At 38.7% G+C, this 21,614-nt stretch overlaps 1 protein-coding gene across 1 annotated transcript in view; it reads right to left on the bottom strand.

Moving 5' to 3' along the window:
* Window positions 1-2,454: 2,454 nt before the first annotated feature.
* Txk (TXK tyrosine kinase) overlaps window positions 2,455-21,614 on the bottom strand; it is a 41,800-nt gene continuing 22,640 nt past the window's right edge. Inside the window, exons 9-14 of the mRNA XM_090344074.1 lie at window positions 20,940-21,111; window positions 13,593-13,809; window positions 9,818-9,882; window positions 7,709-7,827; window positions 6,010-6,167; window positions 2,455-3,048 (exon numbers count right to left, since the gene is read on the bottom strand). Of these exons, the coding sequence (XP_090200200.1) occupies window positions 2,980-3,048; window positions 6,010-6,167; window positions 7,709-7,827; window positions 9,818-9,882; window positions 13,593-13,809; window positions 20,940-21,111 (800 nt within the window). The 3' untranslated portion in view covers window positions 2,455-2,979. The remainder of the gene's footprint in view (window positions 3,049-6,009; window positions 6,168-7,708; window positions 7,828-9,817; window positions 9,883-13,592; window positions 13,810-20,939; window positions 21,112-21,614) is intronic.

Below are 21,614 nucleotides of genomic sequence, written 5' to 3'. Positions count from 1 at the left end.
CTGTTCTAAAGACTATTGTGACTTGGAAATGGCAGTGAATATAAATTCCATATCCAGACATCTAAAACAACTATCACAAGACATGAAAAGAATATTGTCTTGTATTTTGTCAACCATGGAAACTGCTTACACCAACTAATTGGAGTTTGTTTTCAATGTTTCCCAACTATATTCAAAACTTGCAACTATATTGCAAGAAATATAAATGTTTATTTAGAAGTCAGACAAATAAAGATGTATTTTTCTCCCATCCATACTCATAGACTTCAGATACTCAGGTCAAAAACCTTTCATAACTAAATCATGGCTTCTCTATAGCCTCCAGGAATCATCTGACAATCTTCTAGCAACCTGTTTTGTTATCTACACTTGCAGAGGGAACTACTGGCAACTATTAGGTAAAGGCTAAGACACTATTCACAAATATGGACATGTGGTTTGGCCTGCAACCCCATTCCTGAGCATATGCTTAATAGAATATACATATATATATATATTTCCCCCAAAAGCTATGCAGAAAATGTGCATAGCTGCAGACATCTTAATAGTCAAGAAGTGAAATCCACTCAAATATCTGTGAAAAACAGAATAGACTTTAAATAAGTACATCTATAAACAACATGGACAGATCAAACAAACATTATTGAGTGGCAGAAGCAAGGCACAAGAGGATACATGCCATAGGTTTCCCTTTTGAGAAAGTTCAAAATAGCCCCCATTAACTCATAGTGTCAGAAATCGGCTATTAATTACTCCTAGGGTAGTGACTTGAACAATGAGAATGGCTTCTGAAATCTTGGAATGTATCACTTCTTGATGTACGTCTAGTGACCCAGCTATTTTTGAATATTAGGAAAGCTATATGCTCATTGTTTGGGAATTTGTGAGGTGGGGGAGCATGGACCTGGGGCTTGAATTCAGAACCTGGGCACTGTCCCTGAGCTTTTCTATTCAAGGACAGTGCACTAGCACTTTGAGCCATGCCTTTACTTCCAGTTTTCTGGTAGTTAAAAGATAAGAGACTTATGGACTTTCCTACCCTGGCTGGCTTTGAACTGTGATCCTCAGATCTCTCAGGTCTGTCTCCTAAAAAGCTAGGCTTACAGATATGAGCCACCTGCACCCAGCTATTGGGAAAGTTTACATTTTTAATATTTTCTTAATTTTTCTTCTTATAGCAGCAGCCAAGACTGGGGCCTGTGTAGGCTACCCCTGCATTACACCCCCAGCCCGGTGTGCTTTATTAAGACTAGTTGCAAAAGCATAGCTCCAATCTAGAAGTAATATGACTATTAAAAGAAGAAAAAAATCTTACCTAAAGCCAGACACTATGTGTGAGTCTAGAGTTAGCATAGTAGGCTTATAACCTTTTTCTTCCCAGGCTTAGCCTACCTGGGAAAGTTTTAGCTTTGCTTTCTCCTAGTACCAGTCTTTTGGAAATAATCATGTTAAGATAAATTTAGAATGTGGGACAACATCCCAGACACGTGTATACATTGTGAACCCTTCAGTCTGTTGTACAACATGAGAGCTGAAGATCCACGAACTACATGATTTTTTGAGTGGCACACAATTAACGAAGGAGGATCTTTATATCAAGGTAGACTCTTCACAGCATGGCCTCATCTTCAGGCACGCAGGTGAGGAAGAAGTCAGGCTATTTCTATTGGCCATAGAAAACAGAGTCTGGGCAAGCTTCCACAGAGAGAGAAGGCTATGCACGCTCTACTCCCTGCCCTACACCTTTCTACAAAGCTAAGCAACCTTTGTGCTAGATTAAATCTATCTTGTGAATGTGCTTGCTAGACCAAACGTATGACCAATGTGATACTGGAAACATGTACCAGATGCTAATAAAATGTTTACTTAAGAATAAATTCCTTGGGACTGGGAGTTTGGCCTAGTGGTAGAGTGCTTGCCTAGCATGCACAAAGACCCGGGTTCGATTCCTCAGTACCACATACATAGAAAAGAGCCAGAAGTGGTGCTGTAGCTCAAGTGGTAGAGCTCTAGCCTTGAAAAAGCCCAAGGACAGTGCTCAGGCACTAAGTTCAAGCTTGAACTCGGCCTGGGCGCTATTCCTGAGCTCTTCAGCTCAAGGCTACCTCCCTACCCTTGAGCCAAGTCCCACTTCCCATTTTCTAGAGGTTAATTATAGATAACAATCTCAGGTCCTTTTGTGCCTGGGCTGGCTTTGAACCTTGTTCCTCAGATCTCAGCCTCCTGAGTAGCTAGGATTACAGATATGAGCCACTTATACCACCCGGCTCATATTCATGTAATTTTTTTCTATAAAGATCTATTCAACACAAAAACATGGAATTCTGTGAAGGCTTTTCAAAATTTTAATTTAATTTTATTGTAAAGGTGATGTACAAAGTGGTTACAGTTACATAGGTAAGGGAATGAGTACATTTCTTGTCAAATGTTACTCCCTTCCTGTTTTTCTCCCACTTTCCCTCCCCCTGACTTCCTTTCCCCCCGCAAATTGTAAAGTTCATTTCCAGCATAATGTCTTGTGTGGTTGTAAAGTATTTTGTAATTCCACAAATTGGCAGAATCTACTTTCGTCTTCTATGCATAGACCAATGAAGTAAGAAAGGTCAGTTCTCTTTGAGAACAACATTTCGTTGGCATACTGCAAAGTCAGCTTTCCTACTCCCAAGGCTCTCAGAGCTATTTTCACCAAGACTGAAAAGCCACTGGAAAGCCAGCCACTGGAAAGGCTGGCTTAGAGTTTTCGTCCTTTCTTCACACAAAGAATGTGAAAGGTATTTCAGAAAAGAAAGAGTTCAAAGCCCTCCTCACACCACTGAAAAACAACTGTCAGATTATTGTTAAAACAATTTGAAATTGTGGTCTTTTGTACCATGTGTCAGTCATGCACTCTACAGGAAGTATTCCCCGTGGGTGACTCCACACAGGAGCATCTCATGACAACTTGGCAAGGTGATCCTCCACTTGGCATTCCATTCCAAGTCACCAGATTTCTGCGATCTCTTCCAGAACCTGCATCAGCTCAGCAAACGTCGGACGGCCTTTAGGATTCTGGAAAAGGGAAAATGGAGGTGGTCAGCTGAGTACTCAGATGCTAGAGGCAGAACTTGCAGGCAGAGACTCAGATCCAAATTGCTTCTCTACAAAGGAAAGGCATAGGTATCTTGGCAAGGCATAATAAAATGCAATAATAAAAATAGCCAGAGTGCTGGGGACTGTGTTGAGCCACTTTGCAGAGCCTAATACACAGGCTGTAATACCCACAAAAAAATCCCTGGCACAGAGGCAGGGATTGGAGCATTTTTCCTATGTCAACCATGAATGTAGTTTGGTTCTGACTCCATGAGGAAGAAGGGATGGGACTGTTGGAGTCTTTGAAATCCATAGGAAATAGTAATTGTGCTCTCACTGAGATTACAAGACACTACCCATTGAGGTTTATAATCACAGGACATGAATTAAAAGGACAGAGCAGAAGCTAACCAGAGTACATGTGAGACTCTTAGAAACTGGACTTTGTCCGCCCAGGCCCAGAGTTCAAGCCCCACTACTGTCCAAACAAACAAACAAAAAAAGAAACTGACTTTGTCAAGGATCCTGAAATTCTACAGATAAGGCCTATACAAAGTGTTTATCAATGGTAGCATAATCATGTTTGAGTTGAGAGGCACCTCAGTATTGGGAGTAAGATAATGGGCAAAATCAACTCCTATGCACAAACTCATCAACATTACCAAAATATGCTTTTAATTTAATTTCCAATGACAGCATAAGACTAAGTTCATTTACTCAGTCTGTGAGCATCCTATCTGTCCCTGCTCCTGTTCTGTTTCACAAACACATAAAAGCTCAGTAAGTATTTTATGCACATGTGTGTGTTTATCGTATCATAAAATATGTATGGAAGCTCCTCAACTTATGATGGATCTCCTCCCAATAAACCAATCATTAGTTAAAATGATACTAAGTCAAAAATGCATAAGCAGCCAGAAGCACTGGTAGTTTATACTTATATTCCTGGCTACTCAGGGGGCTGACATGCGAGGATCATGGTTCAAAACCAGGCTGGACAAAAGACTATGAGATTCTTATCTACGATTAACTACCAGAAAACCAGAAGGAGAGCTATGGCTCCAAGTGGTAGCTCTCTAGTCTTGGACAAAAAGGAGCTCAGGAACAGTGCCCAGTACCTGAGTTCAAGCCCCATAACTGACAAAAAAAAAGGCATGAGAGCTCCTAACCTACTGAACATCATAGCTTATCCACTGACTGTGCTATGCTGTAGAGAATTGGTTGTTTACTCTTGTGGTCACGTTGCTGACTGGGAGCTATGGCTTACTGTCTCTACCCAGAATTCCAAGACAGAATGAAGGATATCACCACCAAGGGGAAGATCAAAACACATCACTTTTGACCATTGTAAAAACTGAAACTTGAAAGTCAATTATCCCACAATGACCTCGATGACGAAAGGGGCCAGAGAGTAAGTGCAGGGCCATATTGGAGTGCATTTTGCCAAACATCCTTATCTACTATATTAGGCACCCATGCTGAGCCCCAGTTGGCCAGGGTTGAGGGTATTTCTTGGCACAGGAGACAACAGTCCCTCAATAAGAATATTTTCCTCTTTAATGGCTATGCAGAGGCCTTGTTATAATCTTATCATCCCTGTGGTTTCATGCACACAATTCCTTTTGAGTCGCCATCTTGGCCTGAGGATACCTCATTATTTATCACCCATTTGCTATCCTCTAGGTCTTAAAAACCCTTCCCATTCCTTGTAAACTGTTCATATCCTTAGCAATCTCATTAAATCCTATCCACAAAAGTGCCCAACACCTGGGACTTTGGGTCCTTGTTTGGAGGGTGGCGCTTCCTAACCCCGATCTACTAGGAGGTGAATTTGCACTTCCAATTCAATCACACTCACTCTGTCAACATTCCTGAACTTTCTTTGGCAAGACCATGAACTGTCATTGGTCTCCACTGACAATAAGCACTCTCTGTGAGTTCCTGAGATATTTACACTGAGCTTTGTTATGGCAAAGATTTTCCTAAAACAGCTGTTTGCCACTAACAGCTTACTTAACAAATTTTTGTGTCATTCAAGATTCCTTGTGGAGCCATTAGTCATAAATCTTTTCATACATTGTGGGTCTTTATAAATTAGATACTTCTGTAGAAAATGCATATCACACCCTTGAGGTATTGACTTTTCCAGTGGTGTGCATTGGGATGGGGGTATCAGTGGTAGTTCTATTTTGTTTTCTTTAATTTTCTTTTTCCTTCAGGGAGGAAACTTCTCAAGTTGTGATTTTTCTGGGCTGAGGATTCAGTTACAAAGAGAATGGAACTCTCAAAACAACAGAGGAGTCTAAGAAAATTGAAGAATATGTTGAATCTGTGCCCAGAAAAGCAAAAGTAAGACAGAAATCCCCTCTGGCTGTACAAGCTCTGACATTTTTAAGCGTGGCATTTCAACCAAAGAAACTGGGATCCCAAGAGATTATTTCCCCCAATGGAGCCTCCTGGCCCATGGTCTTCTTTCATTTCTATTCTGGTGTAACCTCTCTATGAGGAGTCTTAAGTGACATGGAGAAATGAAACCCATTACACAGAGCATTAGGAAAGCCAGACAAATGAGAGTAAAGAAATAAAAATTGTATACCATTCTGCCTTTTCAACTGGAAAGTTTGACCAGCCTAGTACTACCAACTTACTCCACCAATGGGTTCTTAAAGACAATAAAACACCTAATCACTGAAACTTTAGAAACATGGAATTTCCGTAAGAACCAATCTATCTGAAAACAGAGTTCCTCGATGGAAAAGACACTGTGAGAAGCAAACTGCATTAATGATTCTGTAGCAAGAGTTTCAAATAGAAAAAGCACCTCTGGCTGCCAGGTTATCACCTGATAACCTGCTGCCCTGAGTCCAGAGTACTGCAAGTGACCACTGGGTATTCACTCCAAAGCTGGCACTGCCCACCTGGAGAGGAAAGGACACCTACCTCATGCCAGCAGCTGTACATGACTTTGTATATGGACATGGGTGCCAGGTAAGGGCGATATAGCCGGAAACCTGAAGAAATAGCTTCCACTACTTGCAGATTGGACTTATTCTCAAAAGGTGTTTTTCCTTCTGTAAAAACTTCCCACATTAAAACTCCTGCACATAAAATGCACACACCAAAAAAAAAAAAAAGAGGTTAGAGAGAAATGGTTACTCGGAATTAAAATCACTGTTTACTTTAAACTACAAAGCCTTCGTTTTTCTTCTCCAGCCTTTGTGTGAATAACTGGAATGAGAGCACTTCTAGGGAAGAAACAGAATTACACACCTGAGCTTTGAAACAGAATTGTAACTTGGAAATAGTTCCAGGGAAAATGATGCTTTTCCTTGTCTATTGGTCTTGATGGCCTCTCTATTGGAAGAAAATATTATGGTGTTCCCACACCTCAAAATCAATGAATCCTCTTACCATTCTGTTTACACAATAGATTTGTGTGAGCCTCTGCTGCTATGAAGACCAGGGTTTCTCAGCCAGTAGAGCTCCCTGCTCCCTCCACTACAGACTGATTTGATGGGAAGAACCTCAAAATGCCTAGCTAGAGCTCTGTTATGTAAGTAGTGCTTAACAATCATTTGATGGGTCAGTTAAATTCTTTCAGATACTTCAAATTTGAGTTCATTTATTTACTCCATAGTTCTACCGGTAATTATTTGCTACATAATCAGTTCATCTACTCAAGAAGCTCACTGTCCAGGTAAGAAGAGAGACAAGTGAAGCACAGGCCTTCTGATTGCTCTATTACAACATGAGGAGATCTTGGATTGCAATCCATATGGTCTCTAAATTGTAGTCTCACAACAGAGGTTGAAATTTCACTTGATGACACTATGATAAGTGAGAGGGGAACAAATTGGGTCAATGAGATAAGCTTCATCATATTTGGGACAATAAAATTCATATTCATTCAGAATTATCTTCAAATTGAAAAGCCATCCAGGAAGTTCTTGATGAAAAGTAATTGATTTTAGTATATTTATTGTCTAGCTTTGAAGGATCAACTCAAATAACTATGTTACATATCCAACTATAGTTTCTCTTTTTTCACATTTTCAATTTAGTTTATTATTTCAAAATAAAATTTAATCACTGGTTTAATAAATATTTATTTATATAGTTTTTCTTTCACCCAACATAATTATCAATCAACAAATAGATGCAAAGAAGCCTATGTCTGAATTCTATACAAATGAAAAGTAATGAATGGTTGAAACATTTCCCAAATTCATGTTTTACATTTAAATTATCATGAAAAGCGCTAAAACAGTTAAATTGTTTAGTAGTTTAATAATGAAGTTTACTAAATATACTAGGAATTCAGTGCTGACATAGGATCATTCTTTCTTCAAGTCTCTGTGATATAGAGCAGTTATTTGACTTTATTTTCTGTCTCAGTAGATTCTTTGTCATGGTTTTACCTTGAGTGGTCAGTGGGAAAGGAAATGATCCAAAAGACTAATGTAAGACGTAGAAGATACTAGTGGCCAAAAACAGTTTGGATGGGAATAGAAAGCATAGATAAATCAAGGTTATGAGAAGATTCTTTGAAAGGCTCACATAGACTAAGAAATCAAGGTTAAAAAGGAAAAATTGCTTATTGTGTTTAATCGAGCTCCATCAAAACATCAAAAGTACTTACCAAATGACCAGACATCTGATTTACTGCTGTATTTGTTGAAATGGAAGACTTCAGGAGGAGACCACTTGATTGGGAACTTGGCTCCAGAAGAACTGATATATTCATCATCTAAAACATACCTAGAGCCATCAGATTTTAGCCGCATTAGGCTCAATAGCTGCAAGCTTTATTTCAGGTTCCTTTAGGTGATGGATGATTGCTTAAAATAAAAAAGAACTAAATATTTTGCCCCCCAAAAGATTTTGCATACCAGTTCACACATTCACAGTGTGAAATTAGTGTTTATAGTAGTTCCTCTTCAAACCAAGTCTCTCTGTGTTTATTTCCACTGAGTCTCAAAAATTGTGACCATTTTTCAGATTACAATATGGCCCACTGCTAATAATGCTCATTAAGGAGATTTTAGGTGGTGTTTTTTTTTTTTGTCAGTCCTGGATCTTGAACTCAGGGCCTGGGCACTGTCCTAAGGCTTTCTCATGGCTAGCACTCTACCACTTGGGCCACAACACCACTTCCAGCTTTTTCTGTGTATACAGTACGGAGGAATAGAACCCAGGGCTTCCTTCATGCACGGTAGGCAAGCACTGTATCACTAAGCCACATTCCCAGCCCAGGGGGTAGTCTTAACTCTACAAAGAAGCATATTGTATGCTCTAGCAACCACAGTTATAAAATGGAAGTAAAAAATAAGCCTGAGTTCAAGCCCCAGGACTGGCAAAAAAAAAACTAGCAAATACAAAACCTCCTATTCTTTTGAGAATTGAATACAGAATAATTTCCAATTAACCACTAGAAAATAGGAAGTGGGGACAAATCCAGGTTCAGTGGTACAGCAGTAGCCTTGAGCTGAAGAGCTCAGGGACATCACCCAAGCTGAGTTCAAGCCCCAGGACCCACAAAAAAAAATTAATAATAGGAAAACAACTGAAGCAAAACTATTCTCCATAAATTTGAAATTCCTATAATTTAGACTTTTCAGAAAAGGACTAAGTAATAAGAAATTTAGGAAAATAAGTCTTAAATAAGAAAGATTTTTACCCTCATCTTCTATCTAGAAAATAAAAAAAAAACTCCAGGTAGGAGGAAGAGAGAAGTGAATACGAAAGGAAAAAAATACTTAGACATGGATCACTTGCTAAATTGAGGTCCTGTGCCTTGTACTCACTAAGGACTTTCCGTGTCACAGAGGAGGGAAGGAAGTTTCCATCCTGCTTGACATTGGTATAATTCAAGGTCAAATCAGAAAGATTGCTCTCTTTCTAGGTAGAGTCCCAGGGAAGGCAGAAGGCTTCAAAAGAACAAAGAACTGGCTGTGTACATGTCTATGTGAGTGGAGCCTTAGTTAGCCGGTGTAGATTTCTAATCACAGAGAAGACAAGTTCTGAAGGAAACCCACACTGAAATTCAAGGTGAATCAGATGCCACCTGTATGGATAGCCAAATACATCCAAGACAGAGTAGGGGCTGCAATGATGTCTGCATGCATACATTCCAATGTGATAAGACCTGCACCAAGTGCTTTGGCCCCTTTAAAAGCGTCTCCCCGCTAGCGCCCACCCCGGCCCCGCAAACTGAGACTGATGCTGAGGAAATTCAGGATTCTCTAGGGCTAAGTTTCTCATTCTCCAGAGAAAACAGCACAAAATGTAAATTATATTGAATTATAGTAATATGCTAGAGTTTTCACACTGTTGAGTTGCAGACTTCAAACCAACAACTACGCCTGAGGATGACATTGAAAATCCAGGGTTGTGTACAGGTTTCCCTTTTCTTTTAAAAAAAAAAAGCATGCATTTGTCAGAAAAAAAATGCTTTCTTAATCATACACGAGTGGGTTGAAAAATTTTGTTTTTCCTTTTAAGATCTACCACAATTTTAATGATAAATACCTGACCAAAAAGTATATATGAGACATCTCACAGAGATCATCTGCCTTGTAGCTAATATCCTCAGATTTCATGAAATTCAGAGGAGGTCACTGAGCCAAGAGGCCACACCAGAACTTTCCAAAGAGCAAACATACAGAGCCAGTAGTGTCATCAGCTAGTCAATCGACAAATATCTTATGAGTAGACAAGGAACATTTAGCTACACAAAGATACCGCATACCTGGTCATTCCAAAGTCTGAAATTTTTACTATACATGTAGAACTGACCAAACAATTTCTTGCTGCCTATAGAAAGAAAAGAAGAATACAAGTCTGAATAAAGTTCTTCTTTGAAAACCTTTTTTTTTTTTTTTGCTAGTCATGGAGCTTAAACTCAGGGCCTGAACACTGTCCTTGGTCTTTTCTCACGGCTAGCACTCTGCCACTTGAGCCACAACACCACTTCCAGCTTTTCCTATGTACGTGGTACTGAGGAATCAAACCTGGGTCTTCATGCATGCTAGGCAAGCACTCTATCACTAGGCCAAACTCCCGGTCCTGAAGGCCCTTTTTTTAACCCCCCTTTTCTTAGTTTATTTGGGACCTGCATTGCCTGTCTGTGGGACAGCCATGTGATCTTTATGGTAATACCTATCAGTGAGTGAGTGAGTGAGTGAGTGATAGATATTAGATAGACAGATGTAGATATAAATATTTCCATATGCTTGTCTTATTTATACATTCATTATATACGTATTTATCTATTTTATATTTAAATATATTATATAGCATATATATCTCATATATTATATATGAGATATACCTTATATATCACACATATAATATGTAACATACATTATACTATATATAAAATACATTATCGTGTATTACATAGAATATATATATATGATTCATACACTTAGTGTGATAAGTTTTAGTGATTCATCAAGATAATAAAATGTTCTAAATAATAAAACTTTTACTTTTTACAATGTGTACTCCTTCTCAAGAAATATTCTTGATAAATATCTCTGGAAGAGCAATGGTTTGTAAGCTGAACTCCCTACTAGCCACCTGCTGTTTGTGCACTTGCACTAGGTAATTTGTGCAATTCTCTCACTAGACCACATGAGGGCAGAGCTATAGTTAACACCCCTTGCTGGTTAGTTCGCCCAAGGTCACATACATTGCTAGTAAGAAACAGACACAAGATTTAACCTCAGGATCTCCTCAACTATAAACAGGACTTGCCTTGCTGAGGAGGGAGCTAGATGTAGGGCTCAGTGGTGAGTGCCAGAGATTGGTTTAATTGGTCCTGAGTAGGGTCTGTATGTTATGAGTTTTGTCAAAGCTCTCAAGTGATTCTAACCCATGGCACAGAGTTGATGCTTGAAAACTTTTACTCTGCAACCTACGTTGTTACCTGTTACCGGGCTGCAAGACAGAAGGCCAAACCTGATCTGAAGGCTTACTATGTAGTATACATGTAATCACAATGTAACCAATTAATTACTGTTTGAAGCAGTGTATCATCAACACCATGAGAGTTTCAACTCATAAAAAGAGCAAGTATAGTTTCCAGTGCTGGAGCCAATATAACTGTGTCTTTTCTTTCCTCTAAAATGTCTGGTTACTCTGAGTATACAGGACCCAAGCGCAGAGCTATTTCCAGATTATGGCATTAAAGGTTTCTTATAGAATTCTTAAATTCTCATTTGCATTTAATTTTAGACATAGAAATACCACAAGCAGGTGCACAGAATGAATAGCCTAAGTATCTCGAATAACAATGGAACAAACAGAAAGTATTATTCAATGGGAGGAAACAAGACAGGGAACCAGAGCTATTAGCATTCGATTTGAGATAAGTCAGACTTTTTTAAAATTTTATTGTCAGAGTAATGTATAGAGGGGTCACAGTTACATTCATAAGGTAGGAACACATTATTTCTTGAACTCAGTCTTTTTCTTTTCTTTTTGTCATGGGGATTGACTCTGGACCTGGGCGCTGTCCCTGAGCTCTTCAGCTCAAGGCTACCTAATCCTACCCCTGAAGCCACAGTGTCACTTCCAATTTTCTGGTGATTAATTGGAGATAATAGTCTCAAGGACTTTAGTGCCCGTACTGGCTCTGAACCTTGATCCTCAGATCTTAGACTCCTGAGGAGCTAGGATTACAGACATGAGCAACTATGCCCAGCTAGAAGTCAGTCACTTTTTTTTTTTGGCAGTCCTGGGCTTGAGCTCAGGGCTTGAGCACTGTCCTTGGACTTTCTCAAGGCTAGAGCTCTACCACTTGAGCCTCAGCACCACTTCCAGCTTTTTTCTATGCATGTGATACTGAGGAATCGAACCCGGGTCTTCGTGCATGCTAGGCAAGCACTCTACCACTAGGCCAAACTCCTGGCCCCACAGTCACTTTTTTAAAACAGGAATGTTCTCTGAGCAAAGAATGATCTAGAATTTATAACTTCCACCTTTGCCCTACTCTTAGGAACAAGCCACTTGACACAGGGAGAAGTTACAACCTTCTTCGAGAATGACTGGAATTTATACACTGCTGTTATCTCTAGAACCTAGCAGAGTGTTAGGTATAGTATTTACTAGGCGTTTGGTGCGTGCATGATTATAGGTTGAAAGGGGGGGAAAAGGTGGAAGGAAAGGGAAAAGAAAGAAAGAAGGGAGAAGACAAGGAAGGAATTTGGCTAATGGATTAGCTATCTGATTAATGAGTTCCAGGCATATTTAGAATGAAAGTTTACATGGTGCAGCACTAATGGGCAATTACGAAGTTAGAGGGGGCTGGGACGTAGTTCACTGGTAAAGTTGTTTCTCATATGTACAAGGCCCTAGGGTTTCATCTCCATCATCACAATATATATATATATTGTGTGTATATATATGTATATGCATATGTATATATAAAACATTACACAACACAATGAATAAATAGAAAAGTGTTTTCTAATTAAGCCAAGGGATAATATTTCTTCTATTGAAAGTGGTTGTCATAATCAAACAACTCCAAGATTCACCTCACTCCAGTTAGAATGGCCAGGATCAAGAAATCTAATAACTACGGATGCTGGTGGGGATGTGGCCAGGAGGGATCACTACTACACTGTTGGTGGGAGTGCAAACTCCTTCAACCACTATGGAAAGCAGTATGGCAGTTCCTCCAAAGACTAAACATAGAGCTCCCCTATGACCTAGCAATTCCACTATTTGGCATTTACCCAATTGTCCACAAACAAGGACATACTAAATCCACTAGCACAACGATGTTCATTGCAGCACTATTTATCATAGCAAATATATGGAACCAACCCAGATGTCCCTCAGTTGATGAGTGGATCAACAAGATGTGATATTTATACACAATGGAATACTATGCTACTGTCAGAAAAAAACGATATTGCCCATTTGTAAGGAAATGGAAAGACAGAAAAAAATCATGTTGAGTGAAGTAAGCCAGACTCAAAGGAACATAGGCTCAATGGTTTCCCTCATTTGTCATAATCAGTAGAAACCTTGGGCTCTCCTAGCAGAGATTTACAATAGAGCAAAACCTAGATACATAAGACCATACTGTGTGACGCTAAATGAAAGGACCTCTAGGATATAAAAACAAAAGTCATATGAGTGATTGTTATCCTTAATGTACTATGTTATCTCTCATCTCTTTTGCTGTCCCTTGGCTATCTCATATTATTACAGTATTTCATCTTGATATCTGATATATTGTATATATGCTTATTTGGTTATTTGAAATAGGATAGGGAAGGGGGAAAACAAGATGAGGGGTGGGGGTGGGGGGAGGGAAATGGGGACCAAGACATGAGAAAAGGGTATCAATGTTTGTGAAGTAATGCACCTTCTATCTGGTGAATATAATGTAACCCTTCTATTAATTACAGTAAAAAATATATTAAAAAAAGAAAAAGCAAAAAAAAGAAAGTGATGTCCTTCTGAAGGTAGATATAATACACGGAATACAAGTGAACTCACACACTTACTAAATCTCTGTGAATATAGCAACTCCTCTCCAGGTACTCCATCCCTTTGCATATATCTTGGCACACACTCAGCAACGTTTCCCTTCTTAGCTTTCCTTTTCTCTCTTTGAGATAGTTCAGCAAGCAGCCATTTTCCATAAACTCCGTCACAATATAGAGTGGTTTCTGCTGAATGCACACCCCATAAAGCTGAACTAGCCTTGAATGGGAAAGTTTCCTGTTGAAGAAAAACATATACCAGGGAGCAGAATGGGGTTTTCATTTCAAAACGTTTGAACACAAGTAGCGGTGATTAACCTTCTCCATGTTATTTTCATCTCCAAGATAAGATAGACATCAACCCAACTACAAAACAAGTCCAGCAGTTTTCTTTCCATGTCACATATCCAGGAAGTAGAGTCAGGAGTTGGAGCAGTCACCATTAACAAAGGTATTCCATGTCAGAGAGTTCATTTTTTCTTTTCTATTTTGTGAGCCTTTTGCTTTTTATTATTGCTTTCTTGGCTCTGATCCCAGAATTCCTGCTCCTTGACTCCCAGCCTTCCTGTATGTAGCCCTGACATAAAAAATTCTAGACATAAGAAGGAGGGGAAAGTGATTGAAATAGAAAATTAAATTCTAATGCCAGGCACCTGTGGCTCAGACCTATAATCCTAGTTACTCAGGAGACTAAGATCTGACTATTGTGGTTCAAAGCCAGCCAAGGGAAGGAAAGCCATCCATGATACTCTTGTCTCCAAATGAACCATCAGAACAGAAGGAAATAGAGATGTGCTCAAGTGGTAGAGCACTACCCTTGAGCAAATGGTTCAGAGACAGCATCCAGGCCCTGAGTTCAAACACATACACAAATTAAATCTAAATAGTAAATTCATTTAAAATGAAATTTTTAGAAAAATTTGTCAACATGAAAATGTGCTGTATATTTGCTAATTATATATACAGCAAGAATCCTCTTATATTGCTTATTAAACCATACCCATGGCCTTGGAGTTTGGCCTACTGGTAGAGTGCTTGTCTAGAATGCACAAAGACTTGGGTTCAATTCCCTGGTACCACATACATTGAAAAGACGGAAGTGAGGCTGTGGCTTAAGTGGTAGAGTGCTAGCCTTGAAGAAAGCCCAGGACAGTGCTCAGGCCCTGAGTTCAAGCCAGAGGATTGGCCAAAACAAACAAAAAACATATCCAGGCTGGGCATGGTGGCTCATGCTTGCAATCCTAGCTACTTAAGAGGCTGAGATCTGAGGAAAAAGATTCAAAGCCAGTCCGGGCATTAAAGAACACCAGACTCTTAAGCTCCAATTAATCATCTGAAAACAGGAAGTGGGGCTATGGCTCAAGGGATAGGGTGGTAATCTTGGGCTGAAGAGCCCAAGGACAATGCCCAAGGATAGGGTGGTAGCCTTGAGCTGAAGAGCTCAGGGACAGCACCCATGCCCAGAGTTCAAGCCCCACGACCACCATCAACAACAAAAATACCCATAATATTTTAGTCATAGAGACTTCAAAAGTTTATTACTTGTCCATGAGTAATCTCTCATCTCTTTTGCTGTCCCTTGGTTATCTCATATTGTTACAATATTTCACCTGATTATCTGATATATTGTATATATGCATATTTGGTTATTTGAAGTCGGATAGGGAAGGGAGGAAAACAAGATGAGGGGCGGGGGTGGGGGGAGGGAAATGGGGACCAATGTATGTGAAGTAATGCACCTTCTATCTGGTGCATTGTAACCCTTCTATTAATACAATAAAAATATACGAAAAAGAGTTTATTACTTCCTCTGTGGATATAACATTGAATCTCTAAAGGCCTCTTATGCTAACCAATCTCCAGGGAAATGCAATTTTATATCAGTGCTTGCAATTTTAAATTCTATGATATGCAATTCTCTGTCAAACGTACCTTGAAAAAATTTCATCTTCTCATTCATAAAGTTAAAATAAAATTGGTGACTTGGGAATATTATTTACTTTAAGATATGTTTATGAAGCAAGCACAAATATATGGCAAATGGGGAAGAGAAACAGATATAGAACTAAACATGACTTCAACTTAGAAATACATAATACATATATATGTATTGATCTCATATAATCTGCTGCCTGCTTTACCTTTCAAATTTATAATGTATGCTTTCACAAGTGCTGAAGCTTACATGTGCGTAGGATAATGGGAAGAAAGCAAAAAATGAACACTTTTCTGTTATAACAAATCCTTCAGGTTCGTATCCACATGAAAGCATTTGAGAACTGAAACATGATGATGCATTTGTGTAGCAAGACTACTAGCATAAATCTATCCAGAAGGGGAAGGAAATAAACTCTCATGTATAAATCATTCTAACCAGAGAAATAGTTCTCATGAGCATAGAAAAAGTGAGTTCTTGTTTGCGATAACATTAGTATCTCTTAGTATTTTATTCATCAGTCTCCAGAAGAGTATGTGATGAATAGCAGAGCAAATGTTTATTTATTATTTAAGCATTTTCAGTCCTTTTGTTTTTCCTGTTATCCTTGTCTAGCTAGTCCTCTTGCCTTGATACTCTAGACAAGTCTTACAGTCTTAATTAATTTGAGAATACTCACAATAGGATATTTCTCAAATTAATACCCTGTACTTTCACCTTTCTCCTGAACTGCGGGATCAGGTATGAACCTGACCACTTGACAGTCCTATTTGTCTAAGAGGCCTCTCAAATTCAACATGGCCAAAGCAGAACTCTTAAATTTCCCCAAATCTACCCTGCCTTTCTCTACATCAGTAAATACAATTCTTTGTGGATTTGCACACATTAACAAACACTTTGGAATCATCTTTGTTCATTGAGCTTCCTCCTATATCTGCCACATTCAATTTATTCTAAGTCTCAATCACTTAATTAAAAAAAATGTATGCTGGAACTTCTTCTCTCTTTCTATCCTTGCCCTCAACCCATTCACCATCTTCTTTGGCCACTATAGTAATTTCCAGCCTACTTTTCCACCCACCCAACTATCATTCTCTACAGAGCAGCCAATGTGATCATATAAAATACAAGCCAGATTATGTTTCCTGTCTTTTTTGATCCACCAGTCTCAATGGGCCCAGATCCAGCCAGTCTTTTGATCACATTTTCCTATTTTATAACCTGAGCCCTTACCTCTCTTCTATGTTACACCTGCCCTGTATTTGTTGGTTTGTTATCCATCTCTCTCCCATTCCCCACCAGAGCATATGCACAAATATTTTTTTATGAATTAGAAACCTTACCTATCTTTCCTATCATTATACTTTCAGAACATAGAACAATGTCTGCACATGACCAGCAACAGACATTTGCTGCAGTGAATGACCAGAGAAAATGGGAAGATGCCATTATTGCTGTCTTTTACTTAACAAAACCATAAGAAATGCTTTGAAATCTTTGGGAAATGAATTATTTCTAATTCGAGAGATTACTATAGATATTATGTAAGTGTTAATAATACAAGTCATATTTAAGCATGAGTTATGATAAACAGTTCCCTTTTTCTGTTTTTAATGTCCTGACTAAAGAAATACCATTACTGTAGTATTAATAATTAACCTAAGTAATACAGGCTAAGAGGACTTTTGTTATTAACTACTCCTCTAAAAAAAAACTTCAGAAAGGGGAAGCAAGAGAAACAAGGGCTTTTTCTTTTTCTTTTTTTTATCAATTCTGTTTAATATGAACATAAAATAGTAAAACCTTTCAAGAAGTAAAATACTAGCTTGGTACAGTAACTCATGCCTGTAATCCTAGCTACTCAGGAGACTGAGATCTTAGGATCATGTTTCAAAGCCAGCCCTGCACTAAAGAACCTGAGTCTGGGCTTGAGCTTGGGGCCTGAACACTGTCCTTGGACTTTCTCAAGGCTAAAGCTCTACCACTTGAGCCACAGCACCACTTCCAGCTTTTTTCTATGTATGTGGTAGCAAGGAATTGAACCTTGGTCTTCGTGCATGCTAGGCAAGCACTCTACCACCAGGCCAAACTCCCAGCCCTAAGAACATGGGACTCTTATCTCCAATTAACCATAAGAAAACCAAAAGTGGCACTGTGGTTCAAGGGGTAGAGCAGTAGTCTTGAGCTGAAAAGCTCAAGGACAGCATCTAGGCCCAGAGTTCAAGGCCCATGACAGAAAAAAATAAAAGGTAAAATATTTCCCTGTGAAGAAATATAGATGGACTAGATATATGAATATAAGATAAATATTAAAAGGTCCTTAAGGAAATTAGGCATACCTGTACATGCTTTCATTACTATGCTATTTATTCACACGTCCACTGAGTACACGACTACTAATATATATATCCAAAGATGGGAATTCATAGTTGCATAGTTGAACAACTAAAACAAAAGGTCCACTCAAGGCATTACAGTGCGTTAATAATTTAGGAAAATAAGAACTCCTAATTAAAAAGCTTAAGTCTAGGGTTATTTGTTTTGTTTGCTTTTCTTTGCTTTTCCTTCTCCTTATTAGCCACATAACCAGCAGCAACTTAAACTTTCTAACTTTTGGGCTTTTTAATTATCAGTGAAATGGAAATGATACAATATGCCCACTCCCTCCTTAATTCTAATTGACATTACATGTAAGATCACGTTCATGATATGTGATTTTAAAAGAAATAAACTGCGGCCAGGAGTTTGGCCTAGTGGTAGAGTGCTTGCCTAGCATGCATGAAGACCCAGGTTTGATTCCTCAGTACTATATACATAGAAAAGGCTGGAAATGGTGTCCTTGGCTCAAGAAAGCCCAAGAACAGCACTAAGCCCAGAGTTCAAGCATAGGGTATGGAAAGAAAGAAAGAACGAAAGAAAGAAAGAACGAACGAACGAACGAACGAAAGAAAGAAAGAAAGAAAGAAAGAAAGAAAGAGGGAGAGAGGGAGGGAGGGAGGAAGGGAGGAAGGGAGGAAGGAAAAAAGAAAAGAAAAGAAAAGTAACCTAGGAAAAGATGTAATGATGAAATTAGAAAGCTCAATAGGATTTCAGGGACAGAAGTTGCATGAGAGGAACAATCTGGTTTTCCTTCATTTTTCTAAACAGTCTGGAAGGCCAGAGCACCAGTCCCCAGAACAACATCTTTCAATGTGAGGATTGAGAGCACAGGATAAATTTGAAGCTTTTCTTTCATTTCACTACAATTATCATCTAAGATGACAAGAGTGTTTGTTTAACAATACAGTAACCAATATAAGGCTGGGCATACAGGAGTTTCTCAATAAATGCTTGTTGTTTACTATGTTAGTTCAGATCGTGAACTTCGTACCCAGACAGTTTAAAGTGTTGATTTCACTGAGAAGCTGCAATTCTGGAAATGGAGGCAAATTAGATAAGCTTTCTCAATTTCTTATCTTTTTACCAATAAAACCAAATCTTGGAATGTACCCAGTAGAATTATAGTAAGAACTCATTCACTTATTCAAAAGCATGAGTTATTTTTTAGGATAAAGTACAGTCTACTCATTGTTTTAAGGACTGGCTTGAATAAAAGGCAAGTAAATGGCCCCTTTAATACGGTGCCCACATTCTAGCAGGAAGAAACAAAATAAAACACATGAAGCTTCCTAATAGTGATAAGTCTTTTGATAGAACTTGAAGGAGGTAATAGAATAGAAAATATTTGGGTGTTTCAGCTTCAGCCGAGACCCTAGTAGGTGAAACTGACAATCTAAATGAAAAAAAATCTATGGGCAAACTTGAACATATTTGGCATATAGAGCTCAATGCATGTCAGCTATTTAAAGATGAATATATATGAGGATATATCTATATATACATACATACACAATAGGATGTTAGGGATATTTCCTACTTTTTCTTTTTAAAAAAATCAGGAAATGATTAGCCATGTTTAAACCCAAGAATATCCATTGGAACTGACAAAATAAACCTTTGGCTTCATTCCTGCTTTTATGCACAGTCAGAAGCAGTTTCTATTACCCCACAGGCCATATATCTCCTATTTCCCTCAAAATGTCAGCCCCAGAGACCCTGATCCCAAATTCCCAGTGAGTCTTTGAAAGAATCCCCTCAAAGATATCAGACATCTTTCTTTTTGTTTGATAGGGATTTAACTTTCCTCATGTCACATGGCTCCTTTTCATGCTTTTCATACTATGTCTATCTTATTTTGCAAACAGGATTATAACTTCCATCCTTTAGATATAGGAAATTCATGATCACATGGATAGTGTAAAAGTGCAGATGGACACTTTGGAGACCCTTAATGTCACTGGAAAATTGTGTTTATCACCCTTTATTTCCAGTTTCATCCTCTTTAAGTGGGTTGAAAAGGTATTACTTGGAAGGAATAGAGGTCCCTTAAAAGACATCATTGCTTAGCCTTCAAAAGAAAATGGGTCCAGATAATTACTTCTGGCTGTTGTTTGACTATTTTGTTTTATTTCCAATTGAGGTAGAAGAAAAGTAAATTGTTCTGGCCAGGCGTGGTGTCACTCATGTAATCCTAGCTATTCAGGAGACTGAGATCTGACGATCAAGGTTCAAAGCCACCCCTGGCACAAAAGGACCTGAGACTCTTACCTCCAATTAACCTCTAGAAAACAGGAAGTGGGGCTTGGCTTGAGGGTAGGGTGGAAGCCTTGAGCTGAAGAGCTCAGGGACAGCACTGAGGCCAAGTTCAAGCCCCATGACCAAAGGAAAAAAAAAATGAATTGTTCTGGACATCTGGAAAAAATCAAAATATGCTACCTGGGTTCCTTCTTCATTACAAATGTTGAGCAAATATTTAAGGAATGTTGATTTGAACTGTGATTAAATTATTGGCCTGTCCTGGTTCAGCCAAGATTATAGACATAAATCCTGCCATGCTTCAACTGAGTTAAAATGAGATCTTGGAAAATTATGCATATTAAGAACAGAGTCAAATGGTCAATAAAGTCAGGTTTTTTTTTTAAGCTCAGGATGCTTCAATTCTTGAAAGCAAATACTTTATTCTAATTTTTTTCACCCCTTACAGGGTGCCTTTTCAAAAGATAAACATTATGTTGCAACCAAACAAAACCAGCATTTTTGCTTGTTGGAAAAGAAAACTTGAAGAGCACTTATCAAGTACCTCCAACTGAGCTACAAATGTGGGGTTTTTTTTCCTGTCACTTTTAGCACAGTGATCCAGTAAGGCAGGCATGTTGGCTCCATTTTGAACATCAGAAAGTCAAATAATTCACCTGAGTTACACAGAGGTCCCATAATTTGTGTTGATTGCACAACTAGGTTGGCCAGGGTTGCAACACAAATCCAGGTGTGTCTGACTCCAAAGTCCTTGTTCTTTCTGTGACACCATTTTATGCAGGTGTGTTTATACTTACATCATCACTTTAGCCTCTTCAATAAAGTCCTCTTCAGACATGGAGCCTTCCCTGATGACCTTGATAGCCACCTGGATCCGTGCTCGCCATTCTCCTAAGTAGACTACCCCAAACTGACCACTTCCAATCTCCTCGACGAAAGCCAATTCCGATGGATCTATCTCCCACTTTTCTGGAAAATTAGAGCATCCATGTTATAACAGAAGAAAGAACACTAAAATGCTAGAGCTAGAAAAGATTTAAGAATGCTCTAGTCCTATCCCCTCATTTTCATATAGACTTAAGGTATAATTGAATGGAGAAAATTCTCTCATGGTAGCTTAAATGTGAAATTCAAGACATCTGTTTTAAAATATACACTTTAAGAATGAACAAATTATGGTTTTTAAAACGCACACATGATATGAAACACATTGATATGCCTTCTAGACTAACTCTACCAAAACTAGACCTAGGACTTAAAATACGATCTATCCGAGTCTTTTTGCCTTTTTTTCTGTCTTTTTTTCAGTCCTGCCATTGAGCTTGAAAAGCAGATGAACCTGGTGATATGCTCTTTTTCCTCCTTTCATTTCCTTCCACTACTCTTATTCCATCCCCTGAGAGCTTTTCCGTCTTGGTTCATCTTCTCCTTAGAGAACAGGCTAATGAAATCATCCAATTTACATACATCCA

This window comes from Megascapheus bottae, chromosome 13 (assembly GCF_031878675.1).
Source record: "Megascapheus bottae isolate mThoBot1 chromosome 13, mThoBot2.hap1, whole genome shotgun sequence".
NCBI lineage: Eukaryota > Metazoa > Chordata > Mammalia > Rodentia > Geomyidae > Megascapheus > Megascapheus bottae.
This window is presented reverse-complemented; position numbering and strand designations above follow the sequence as displayed.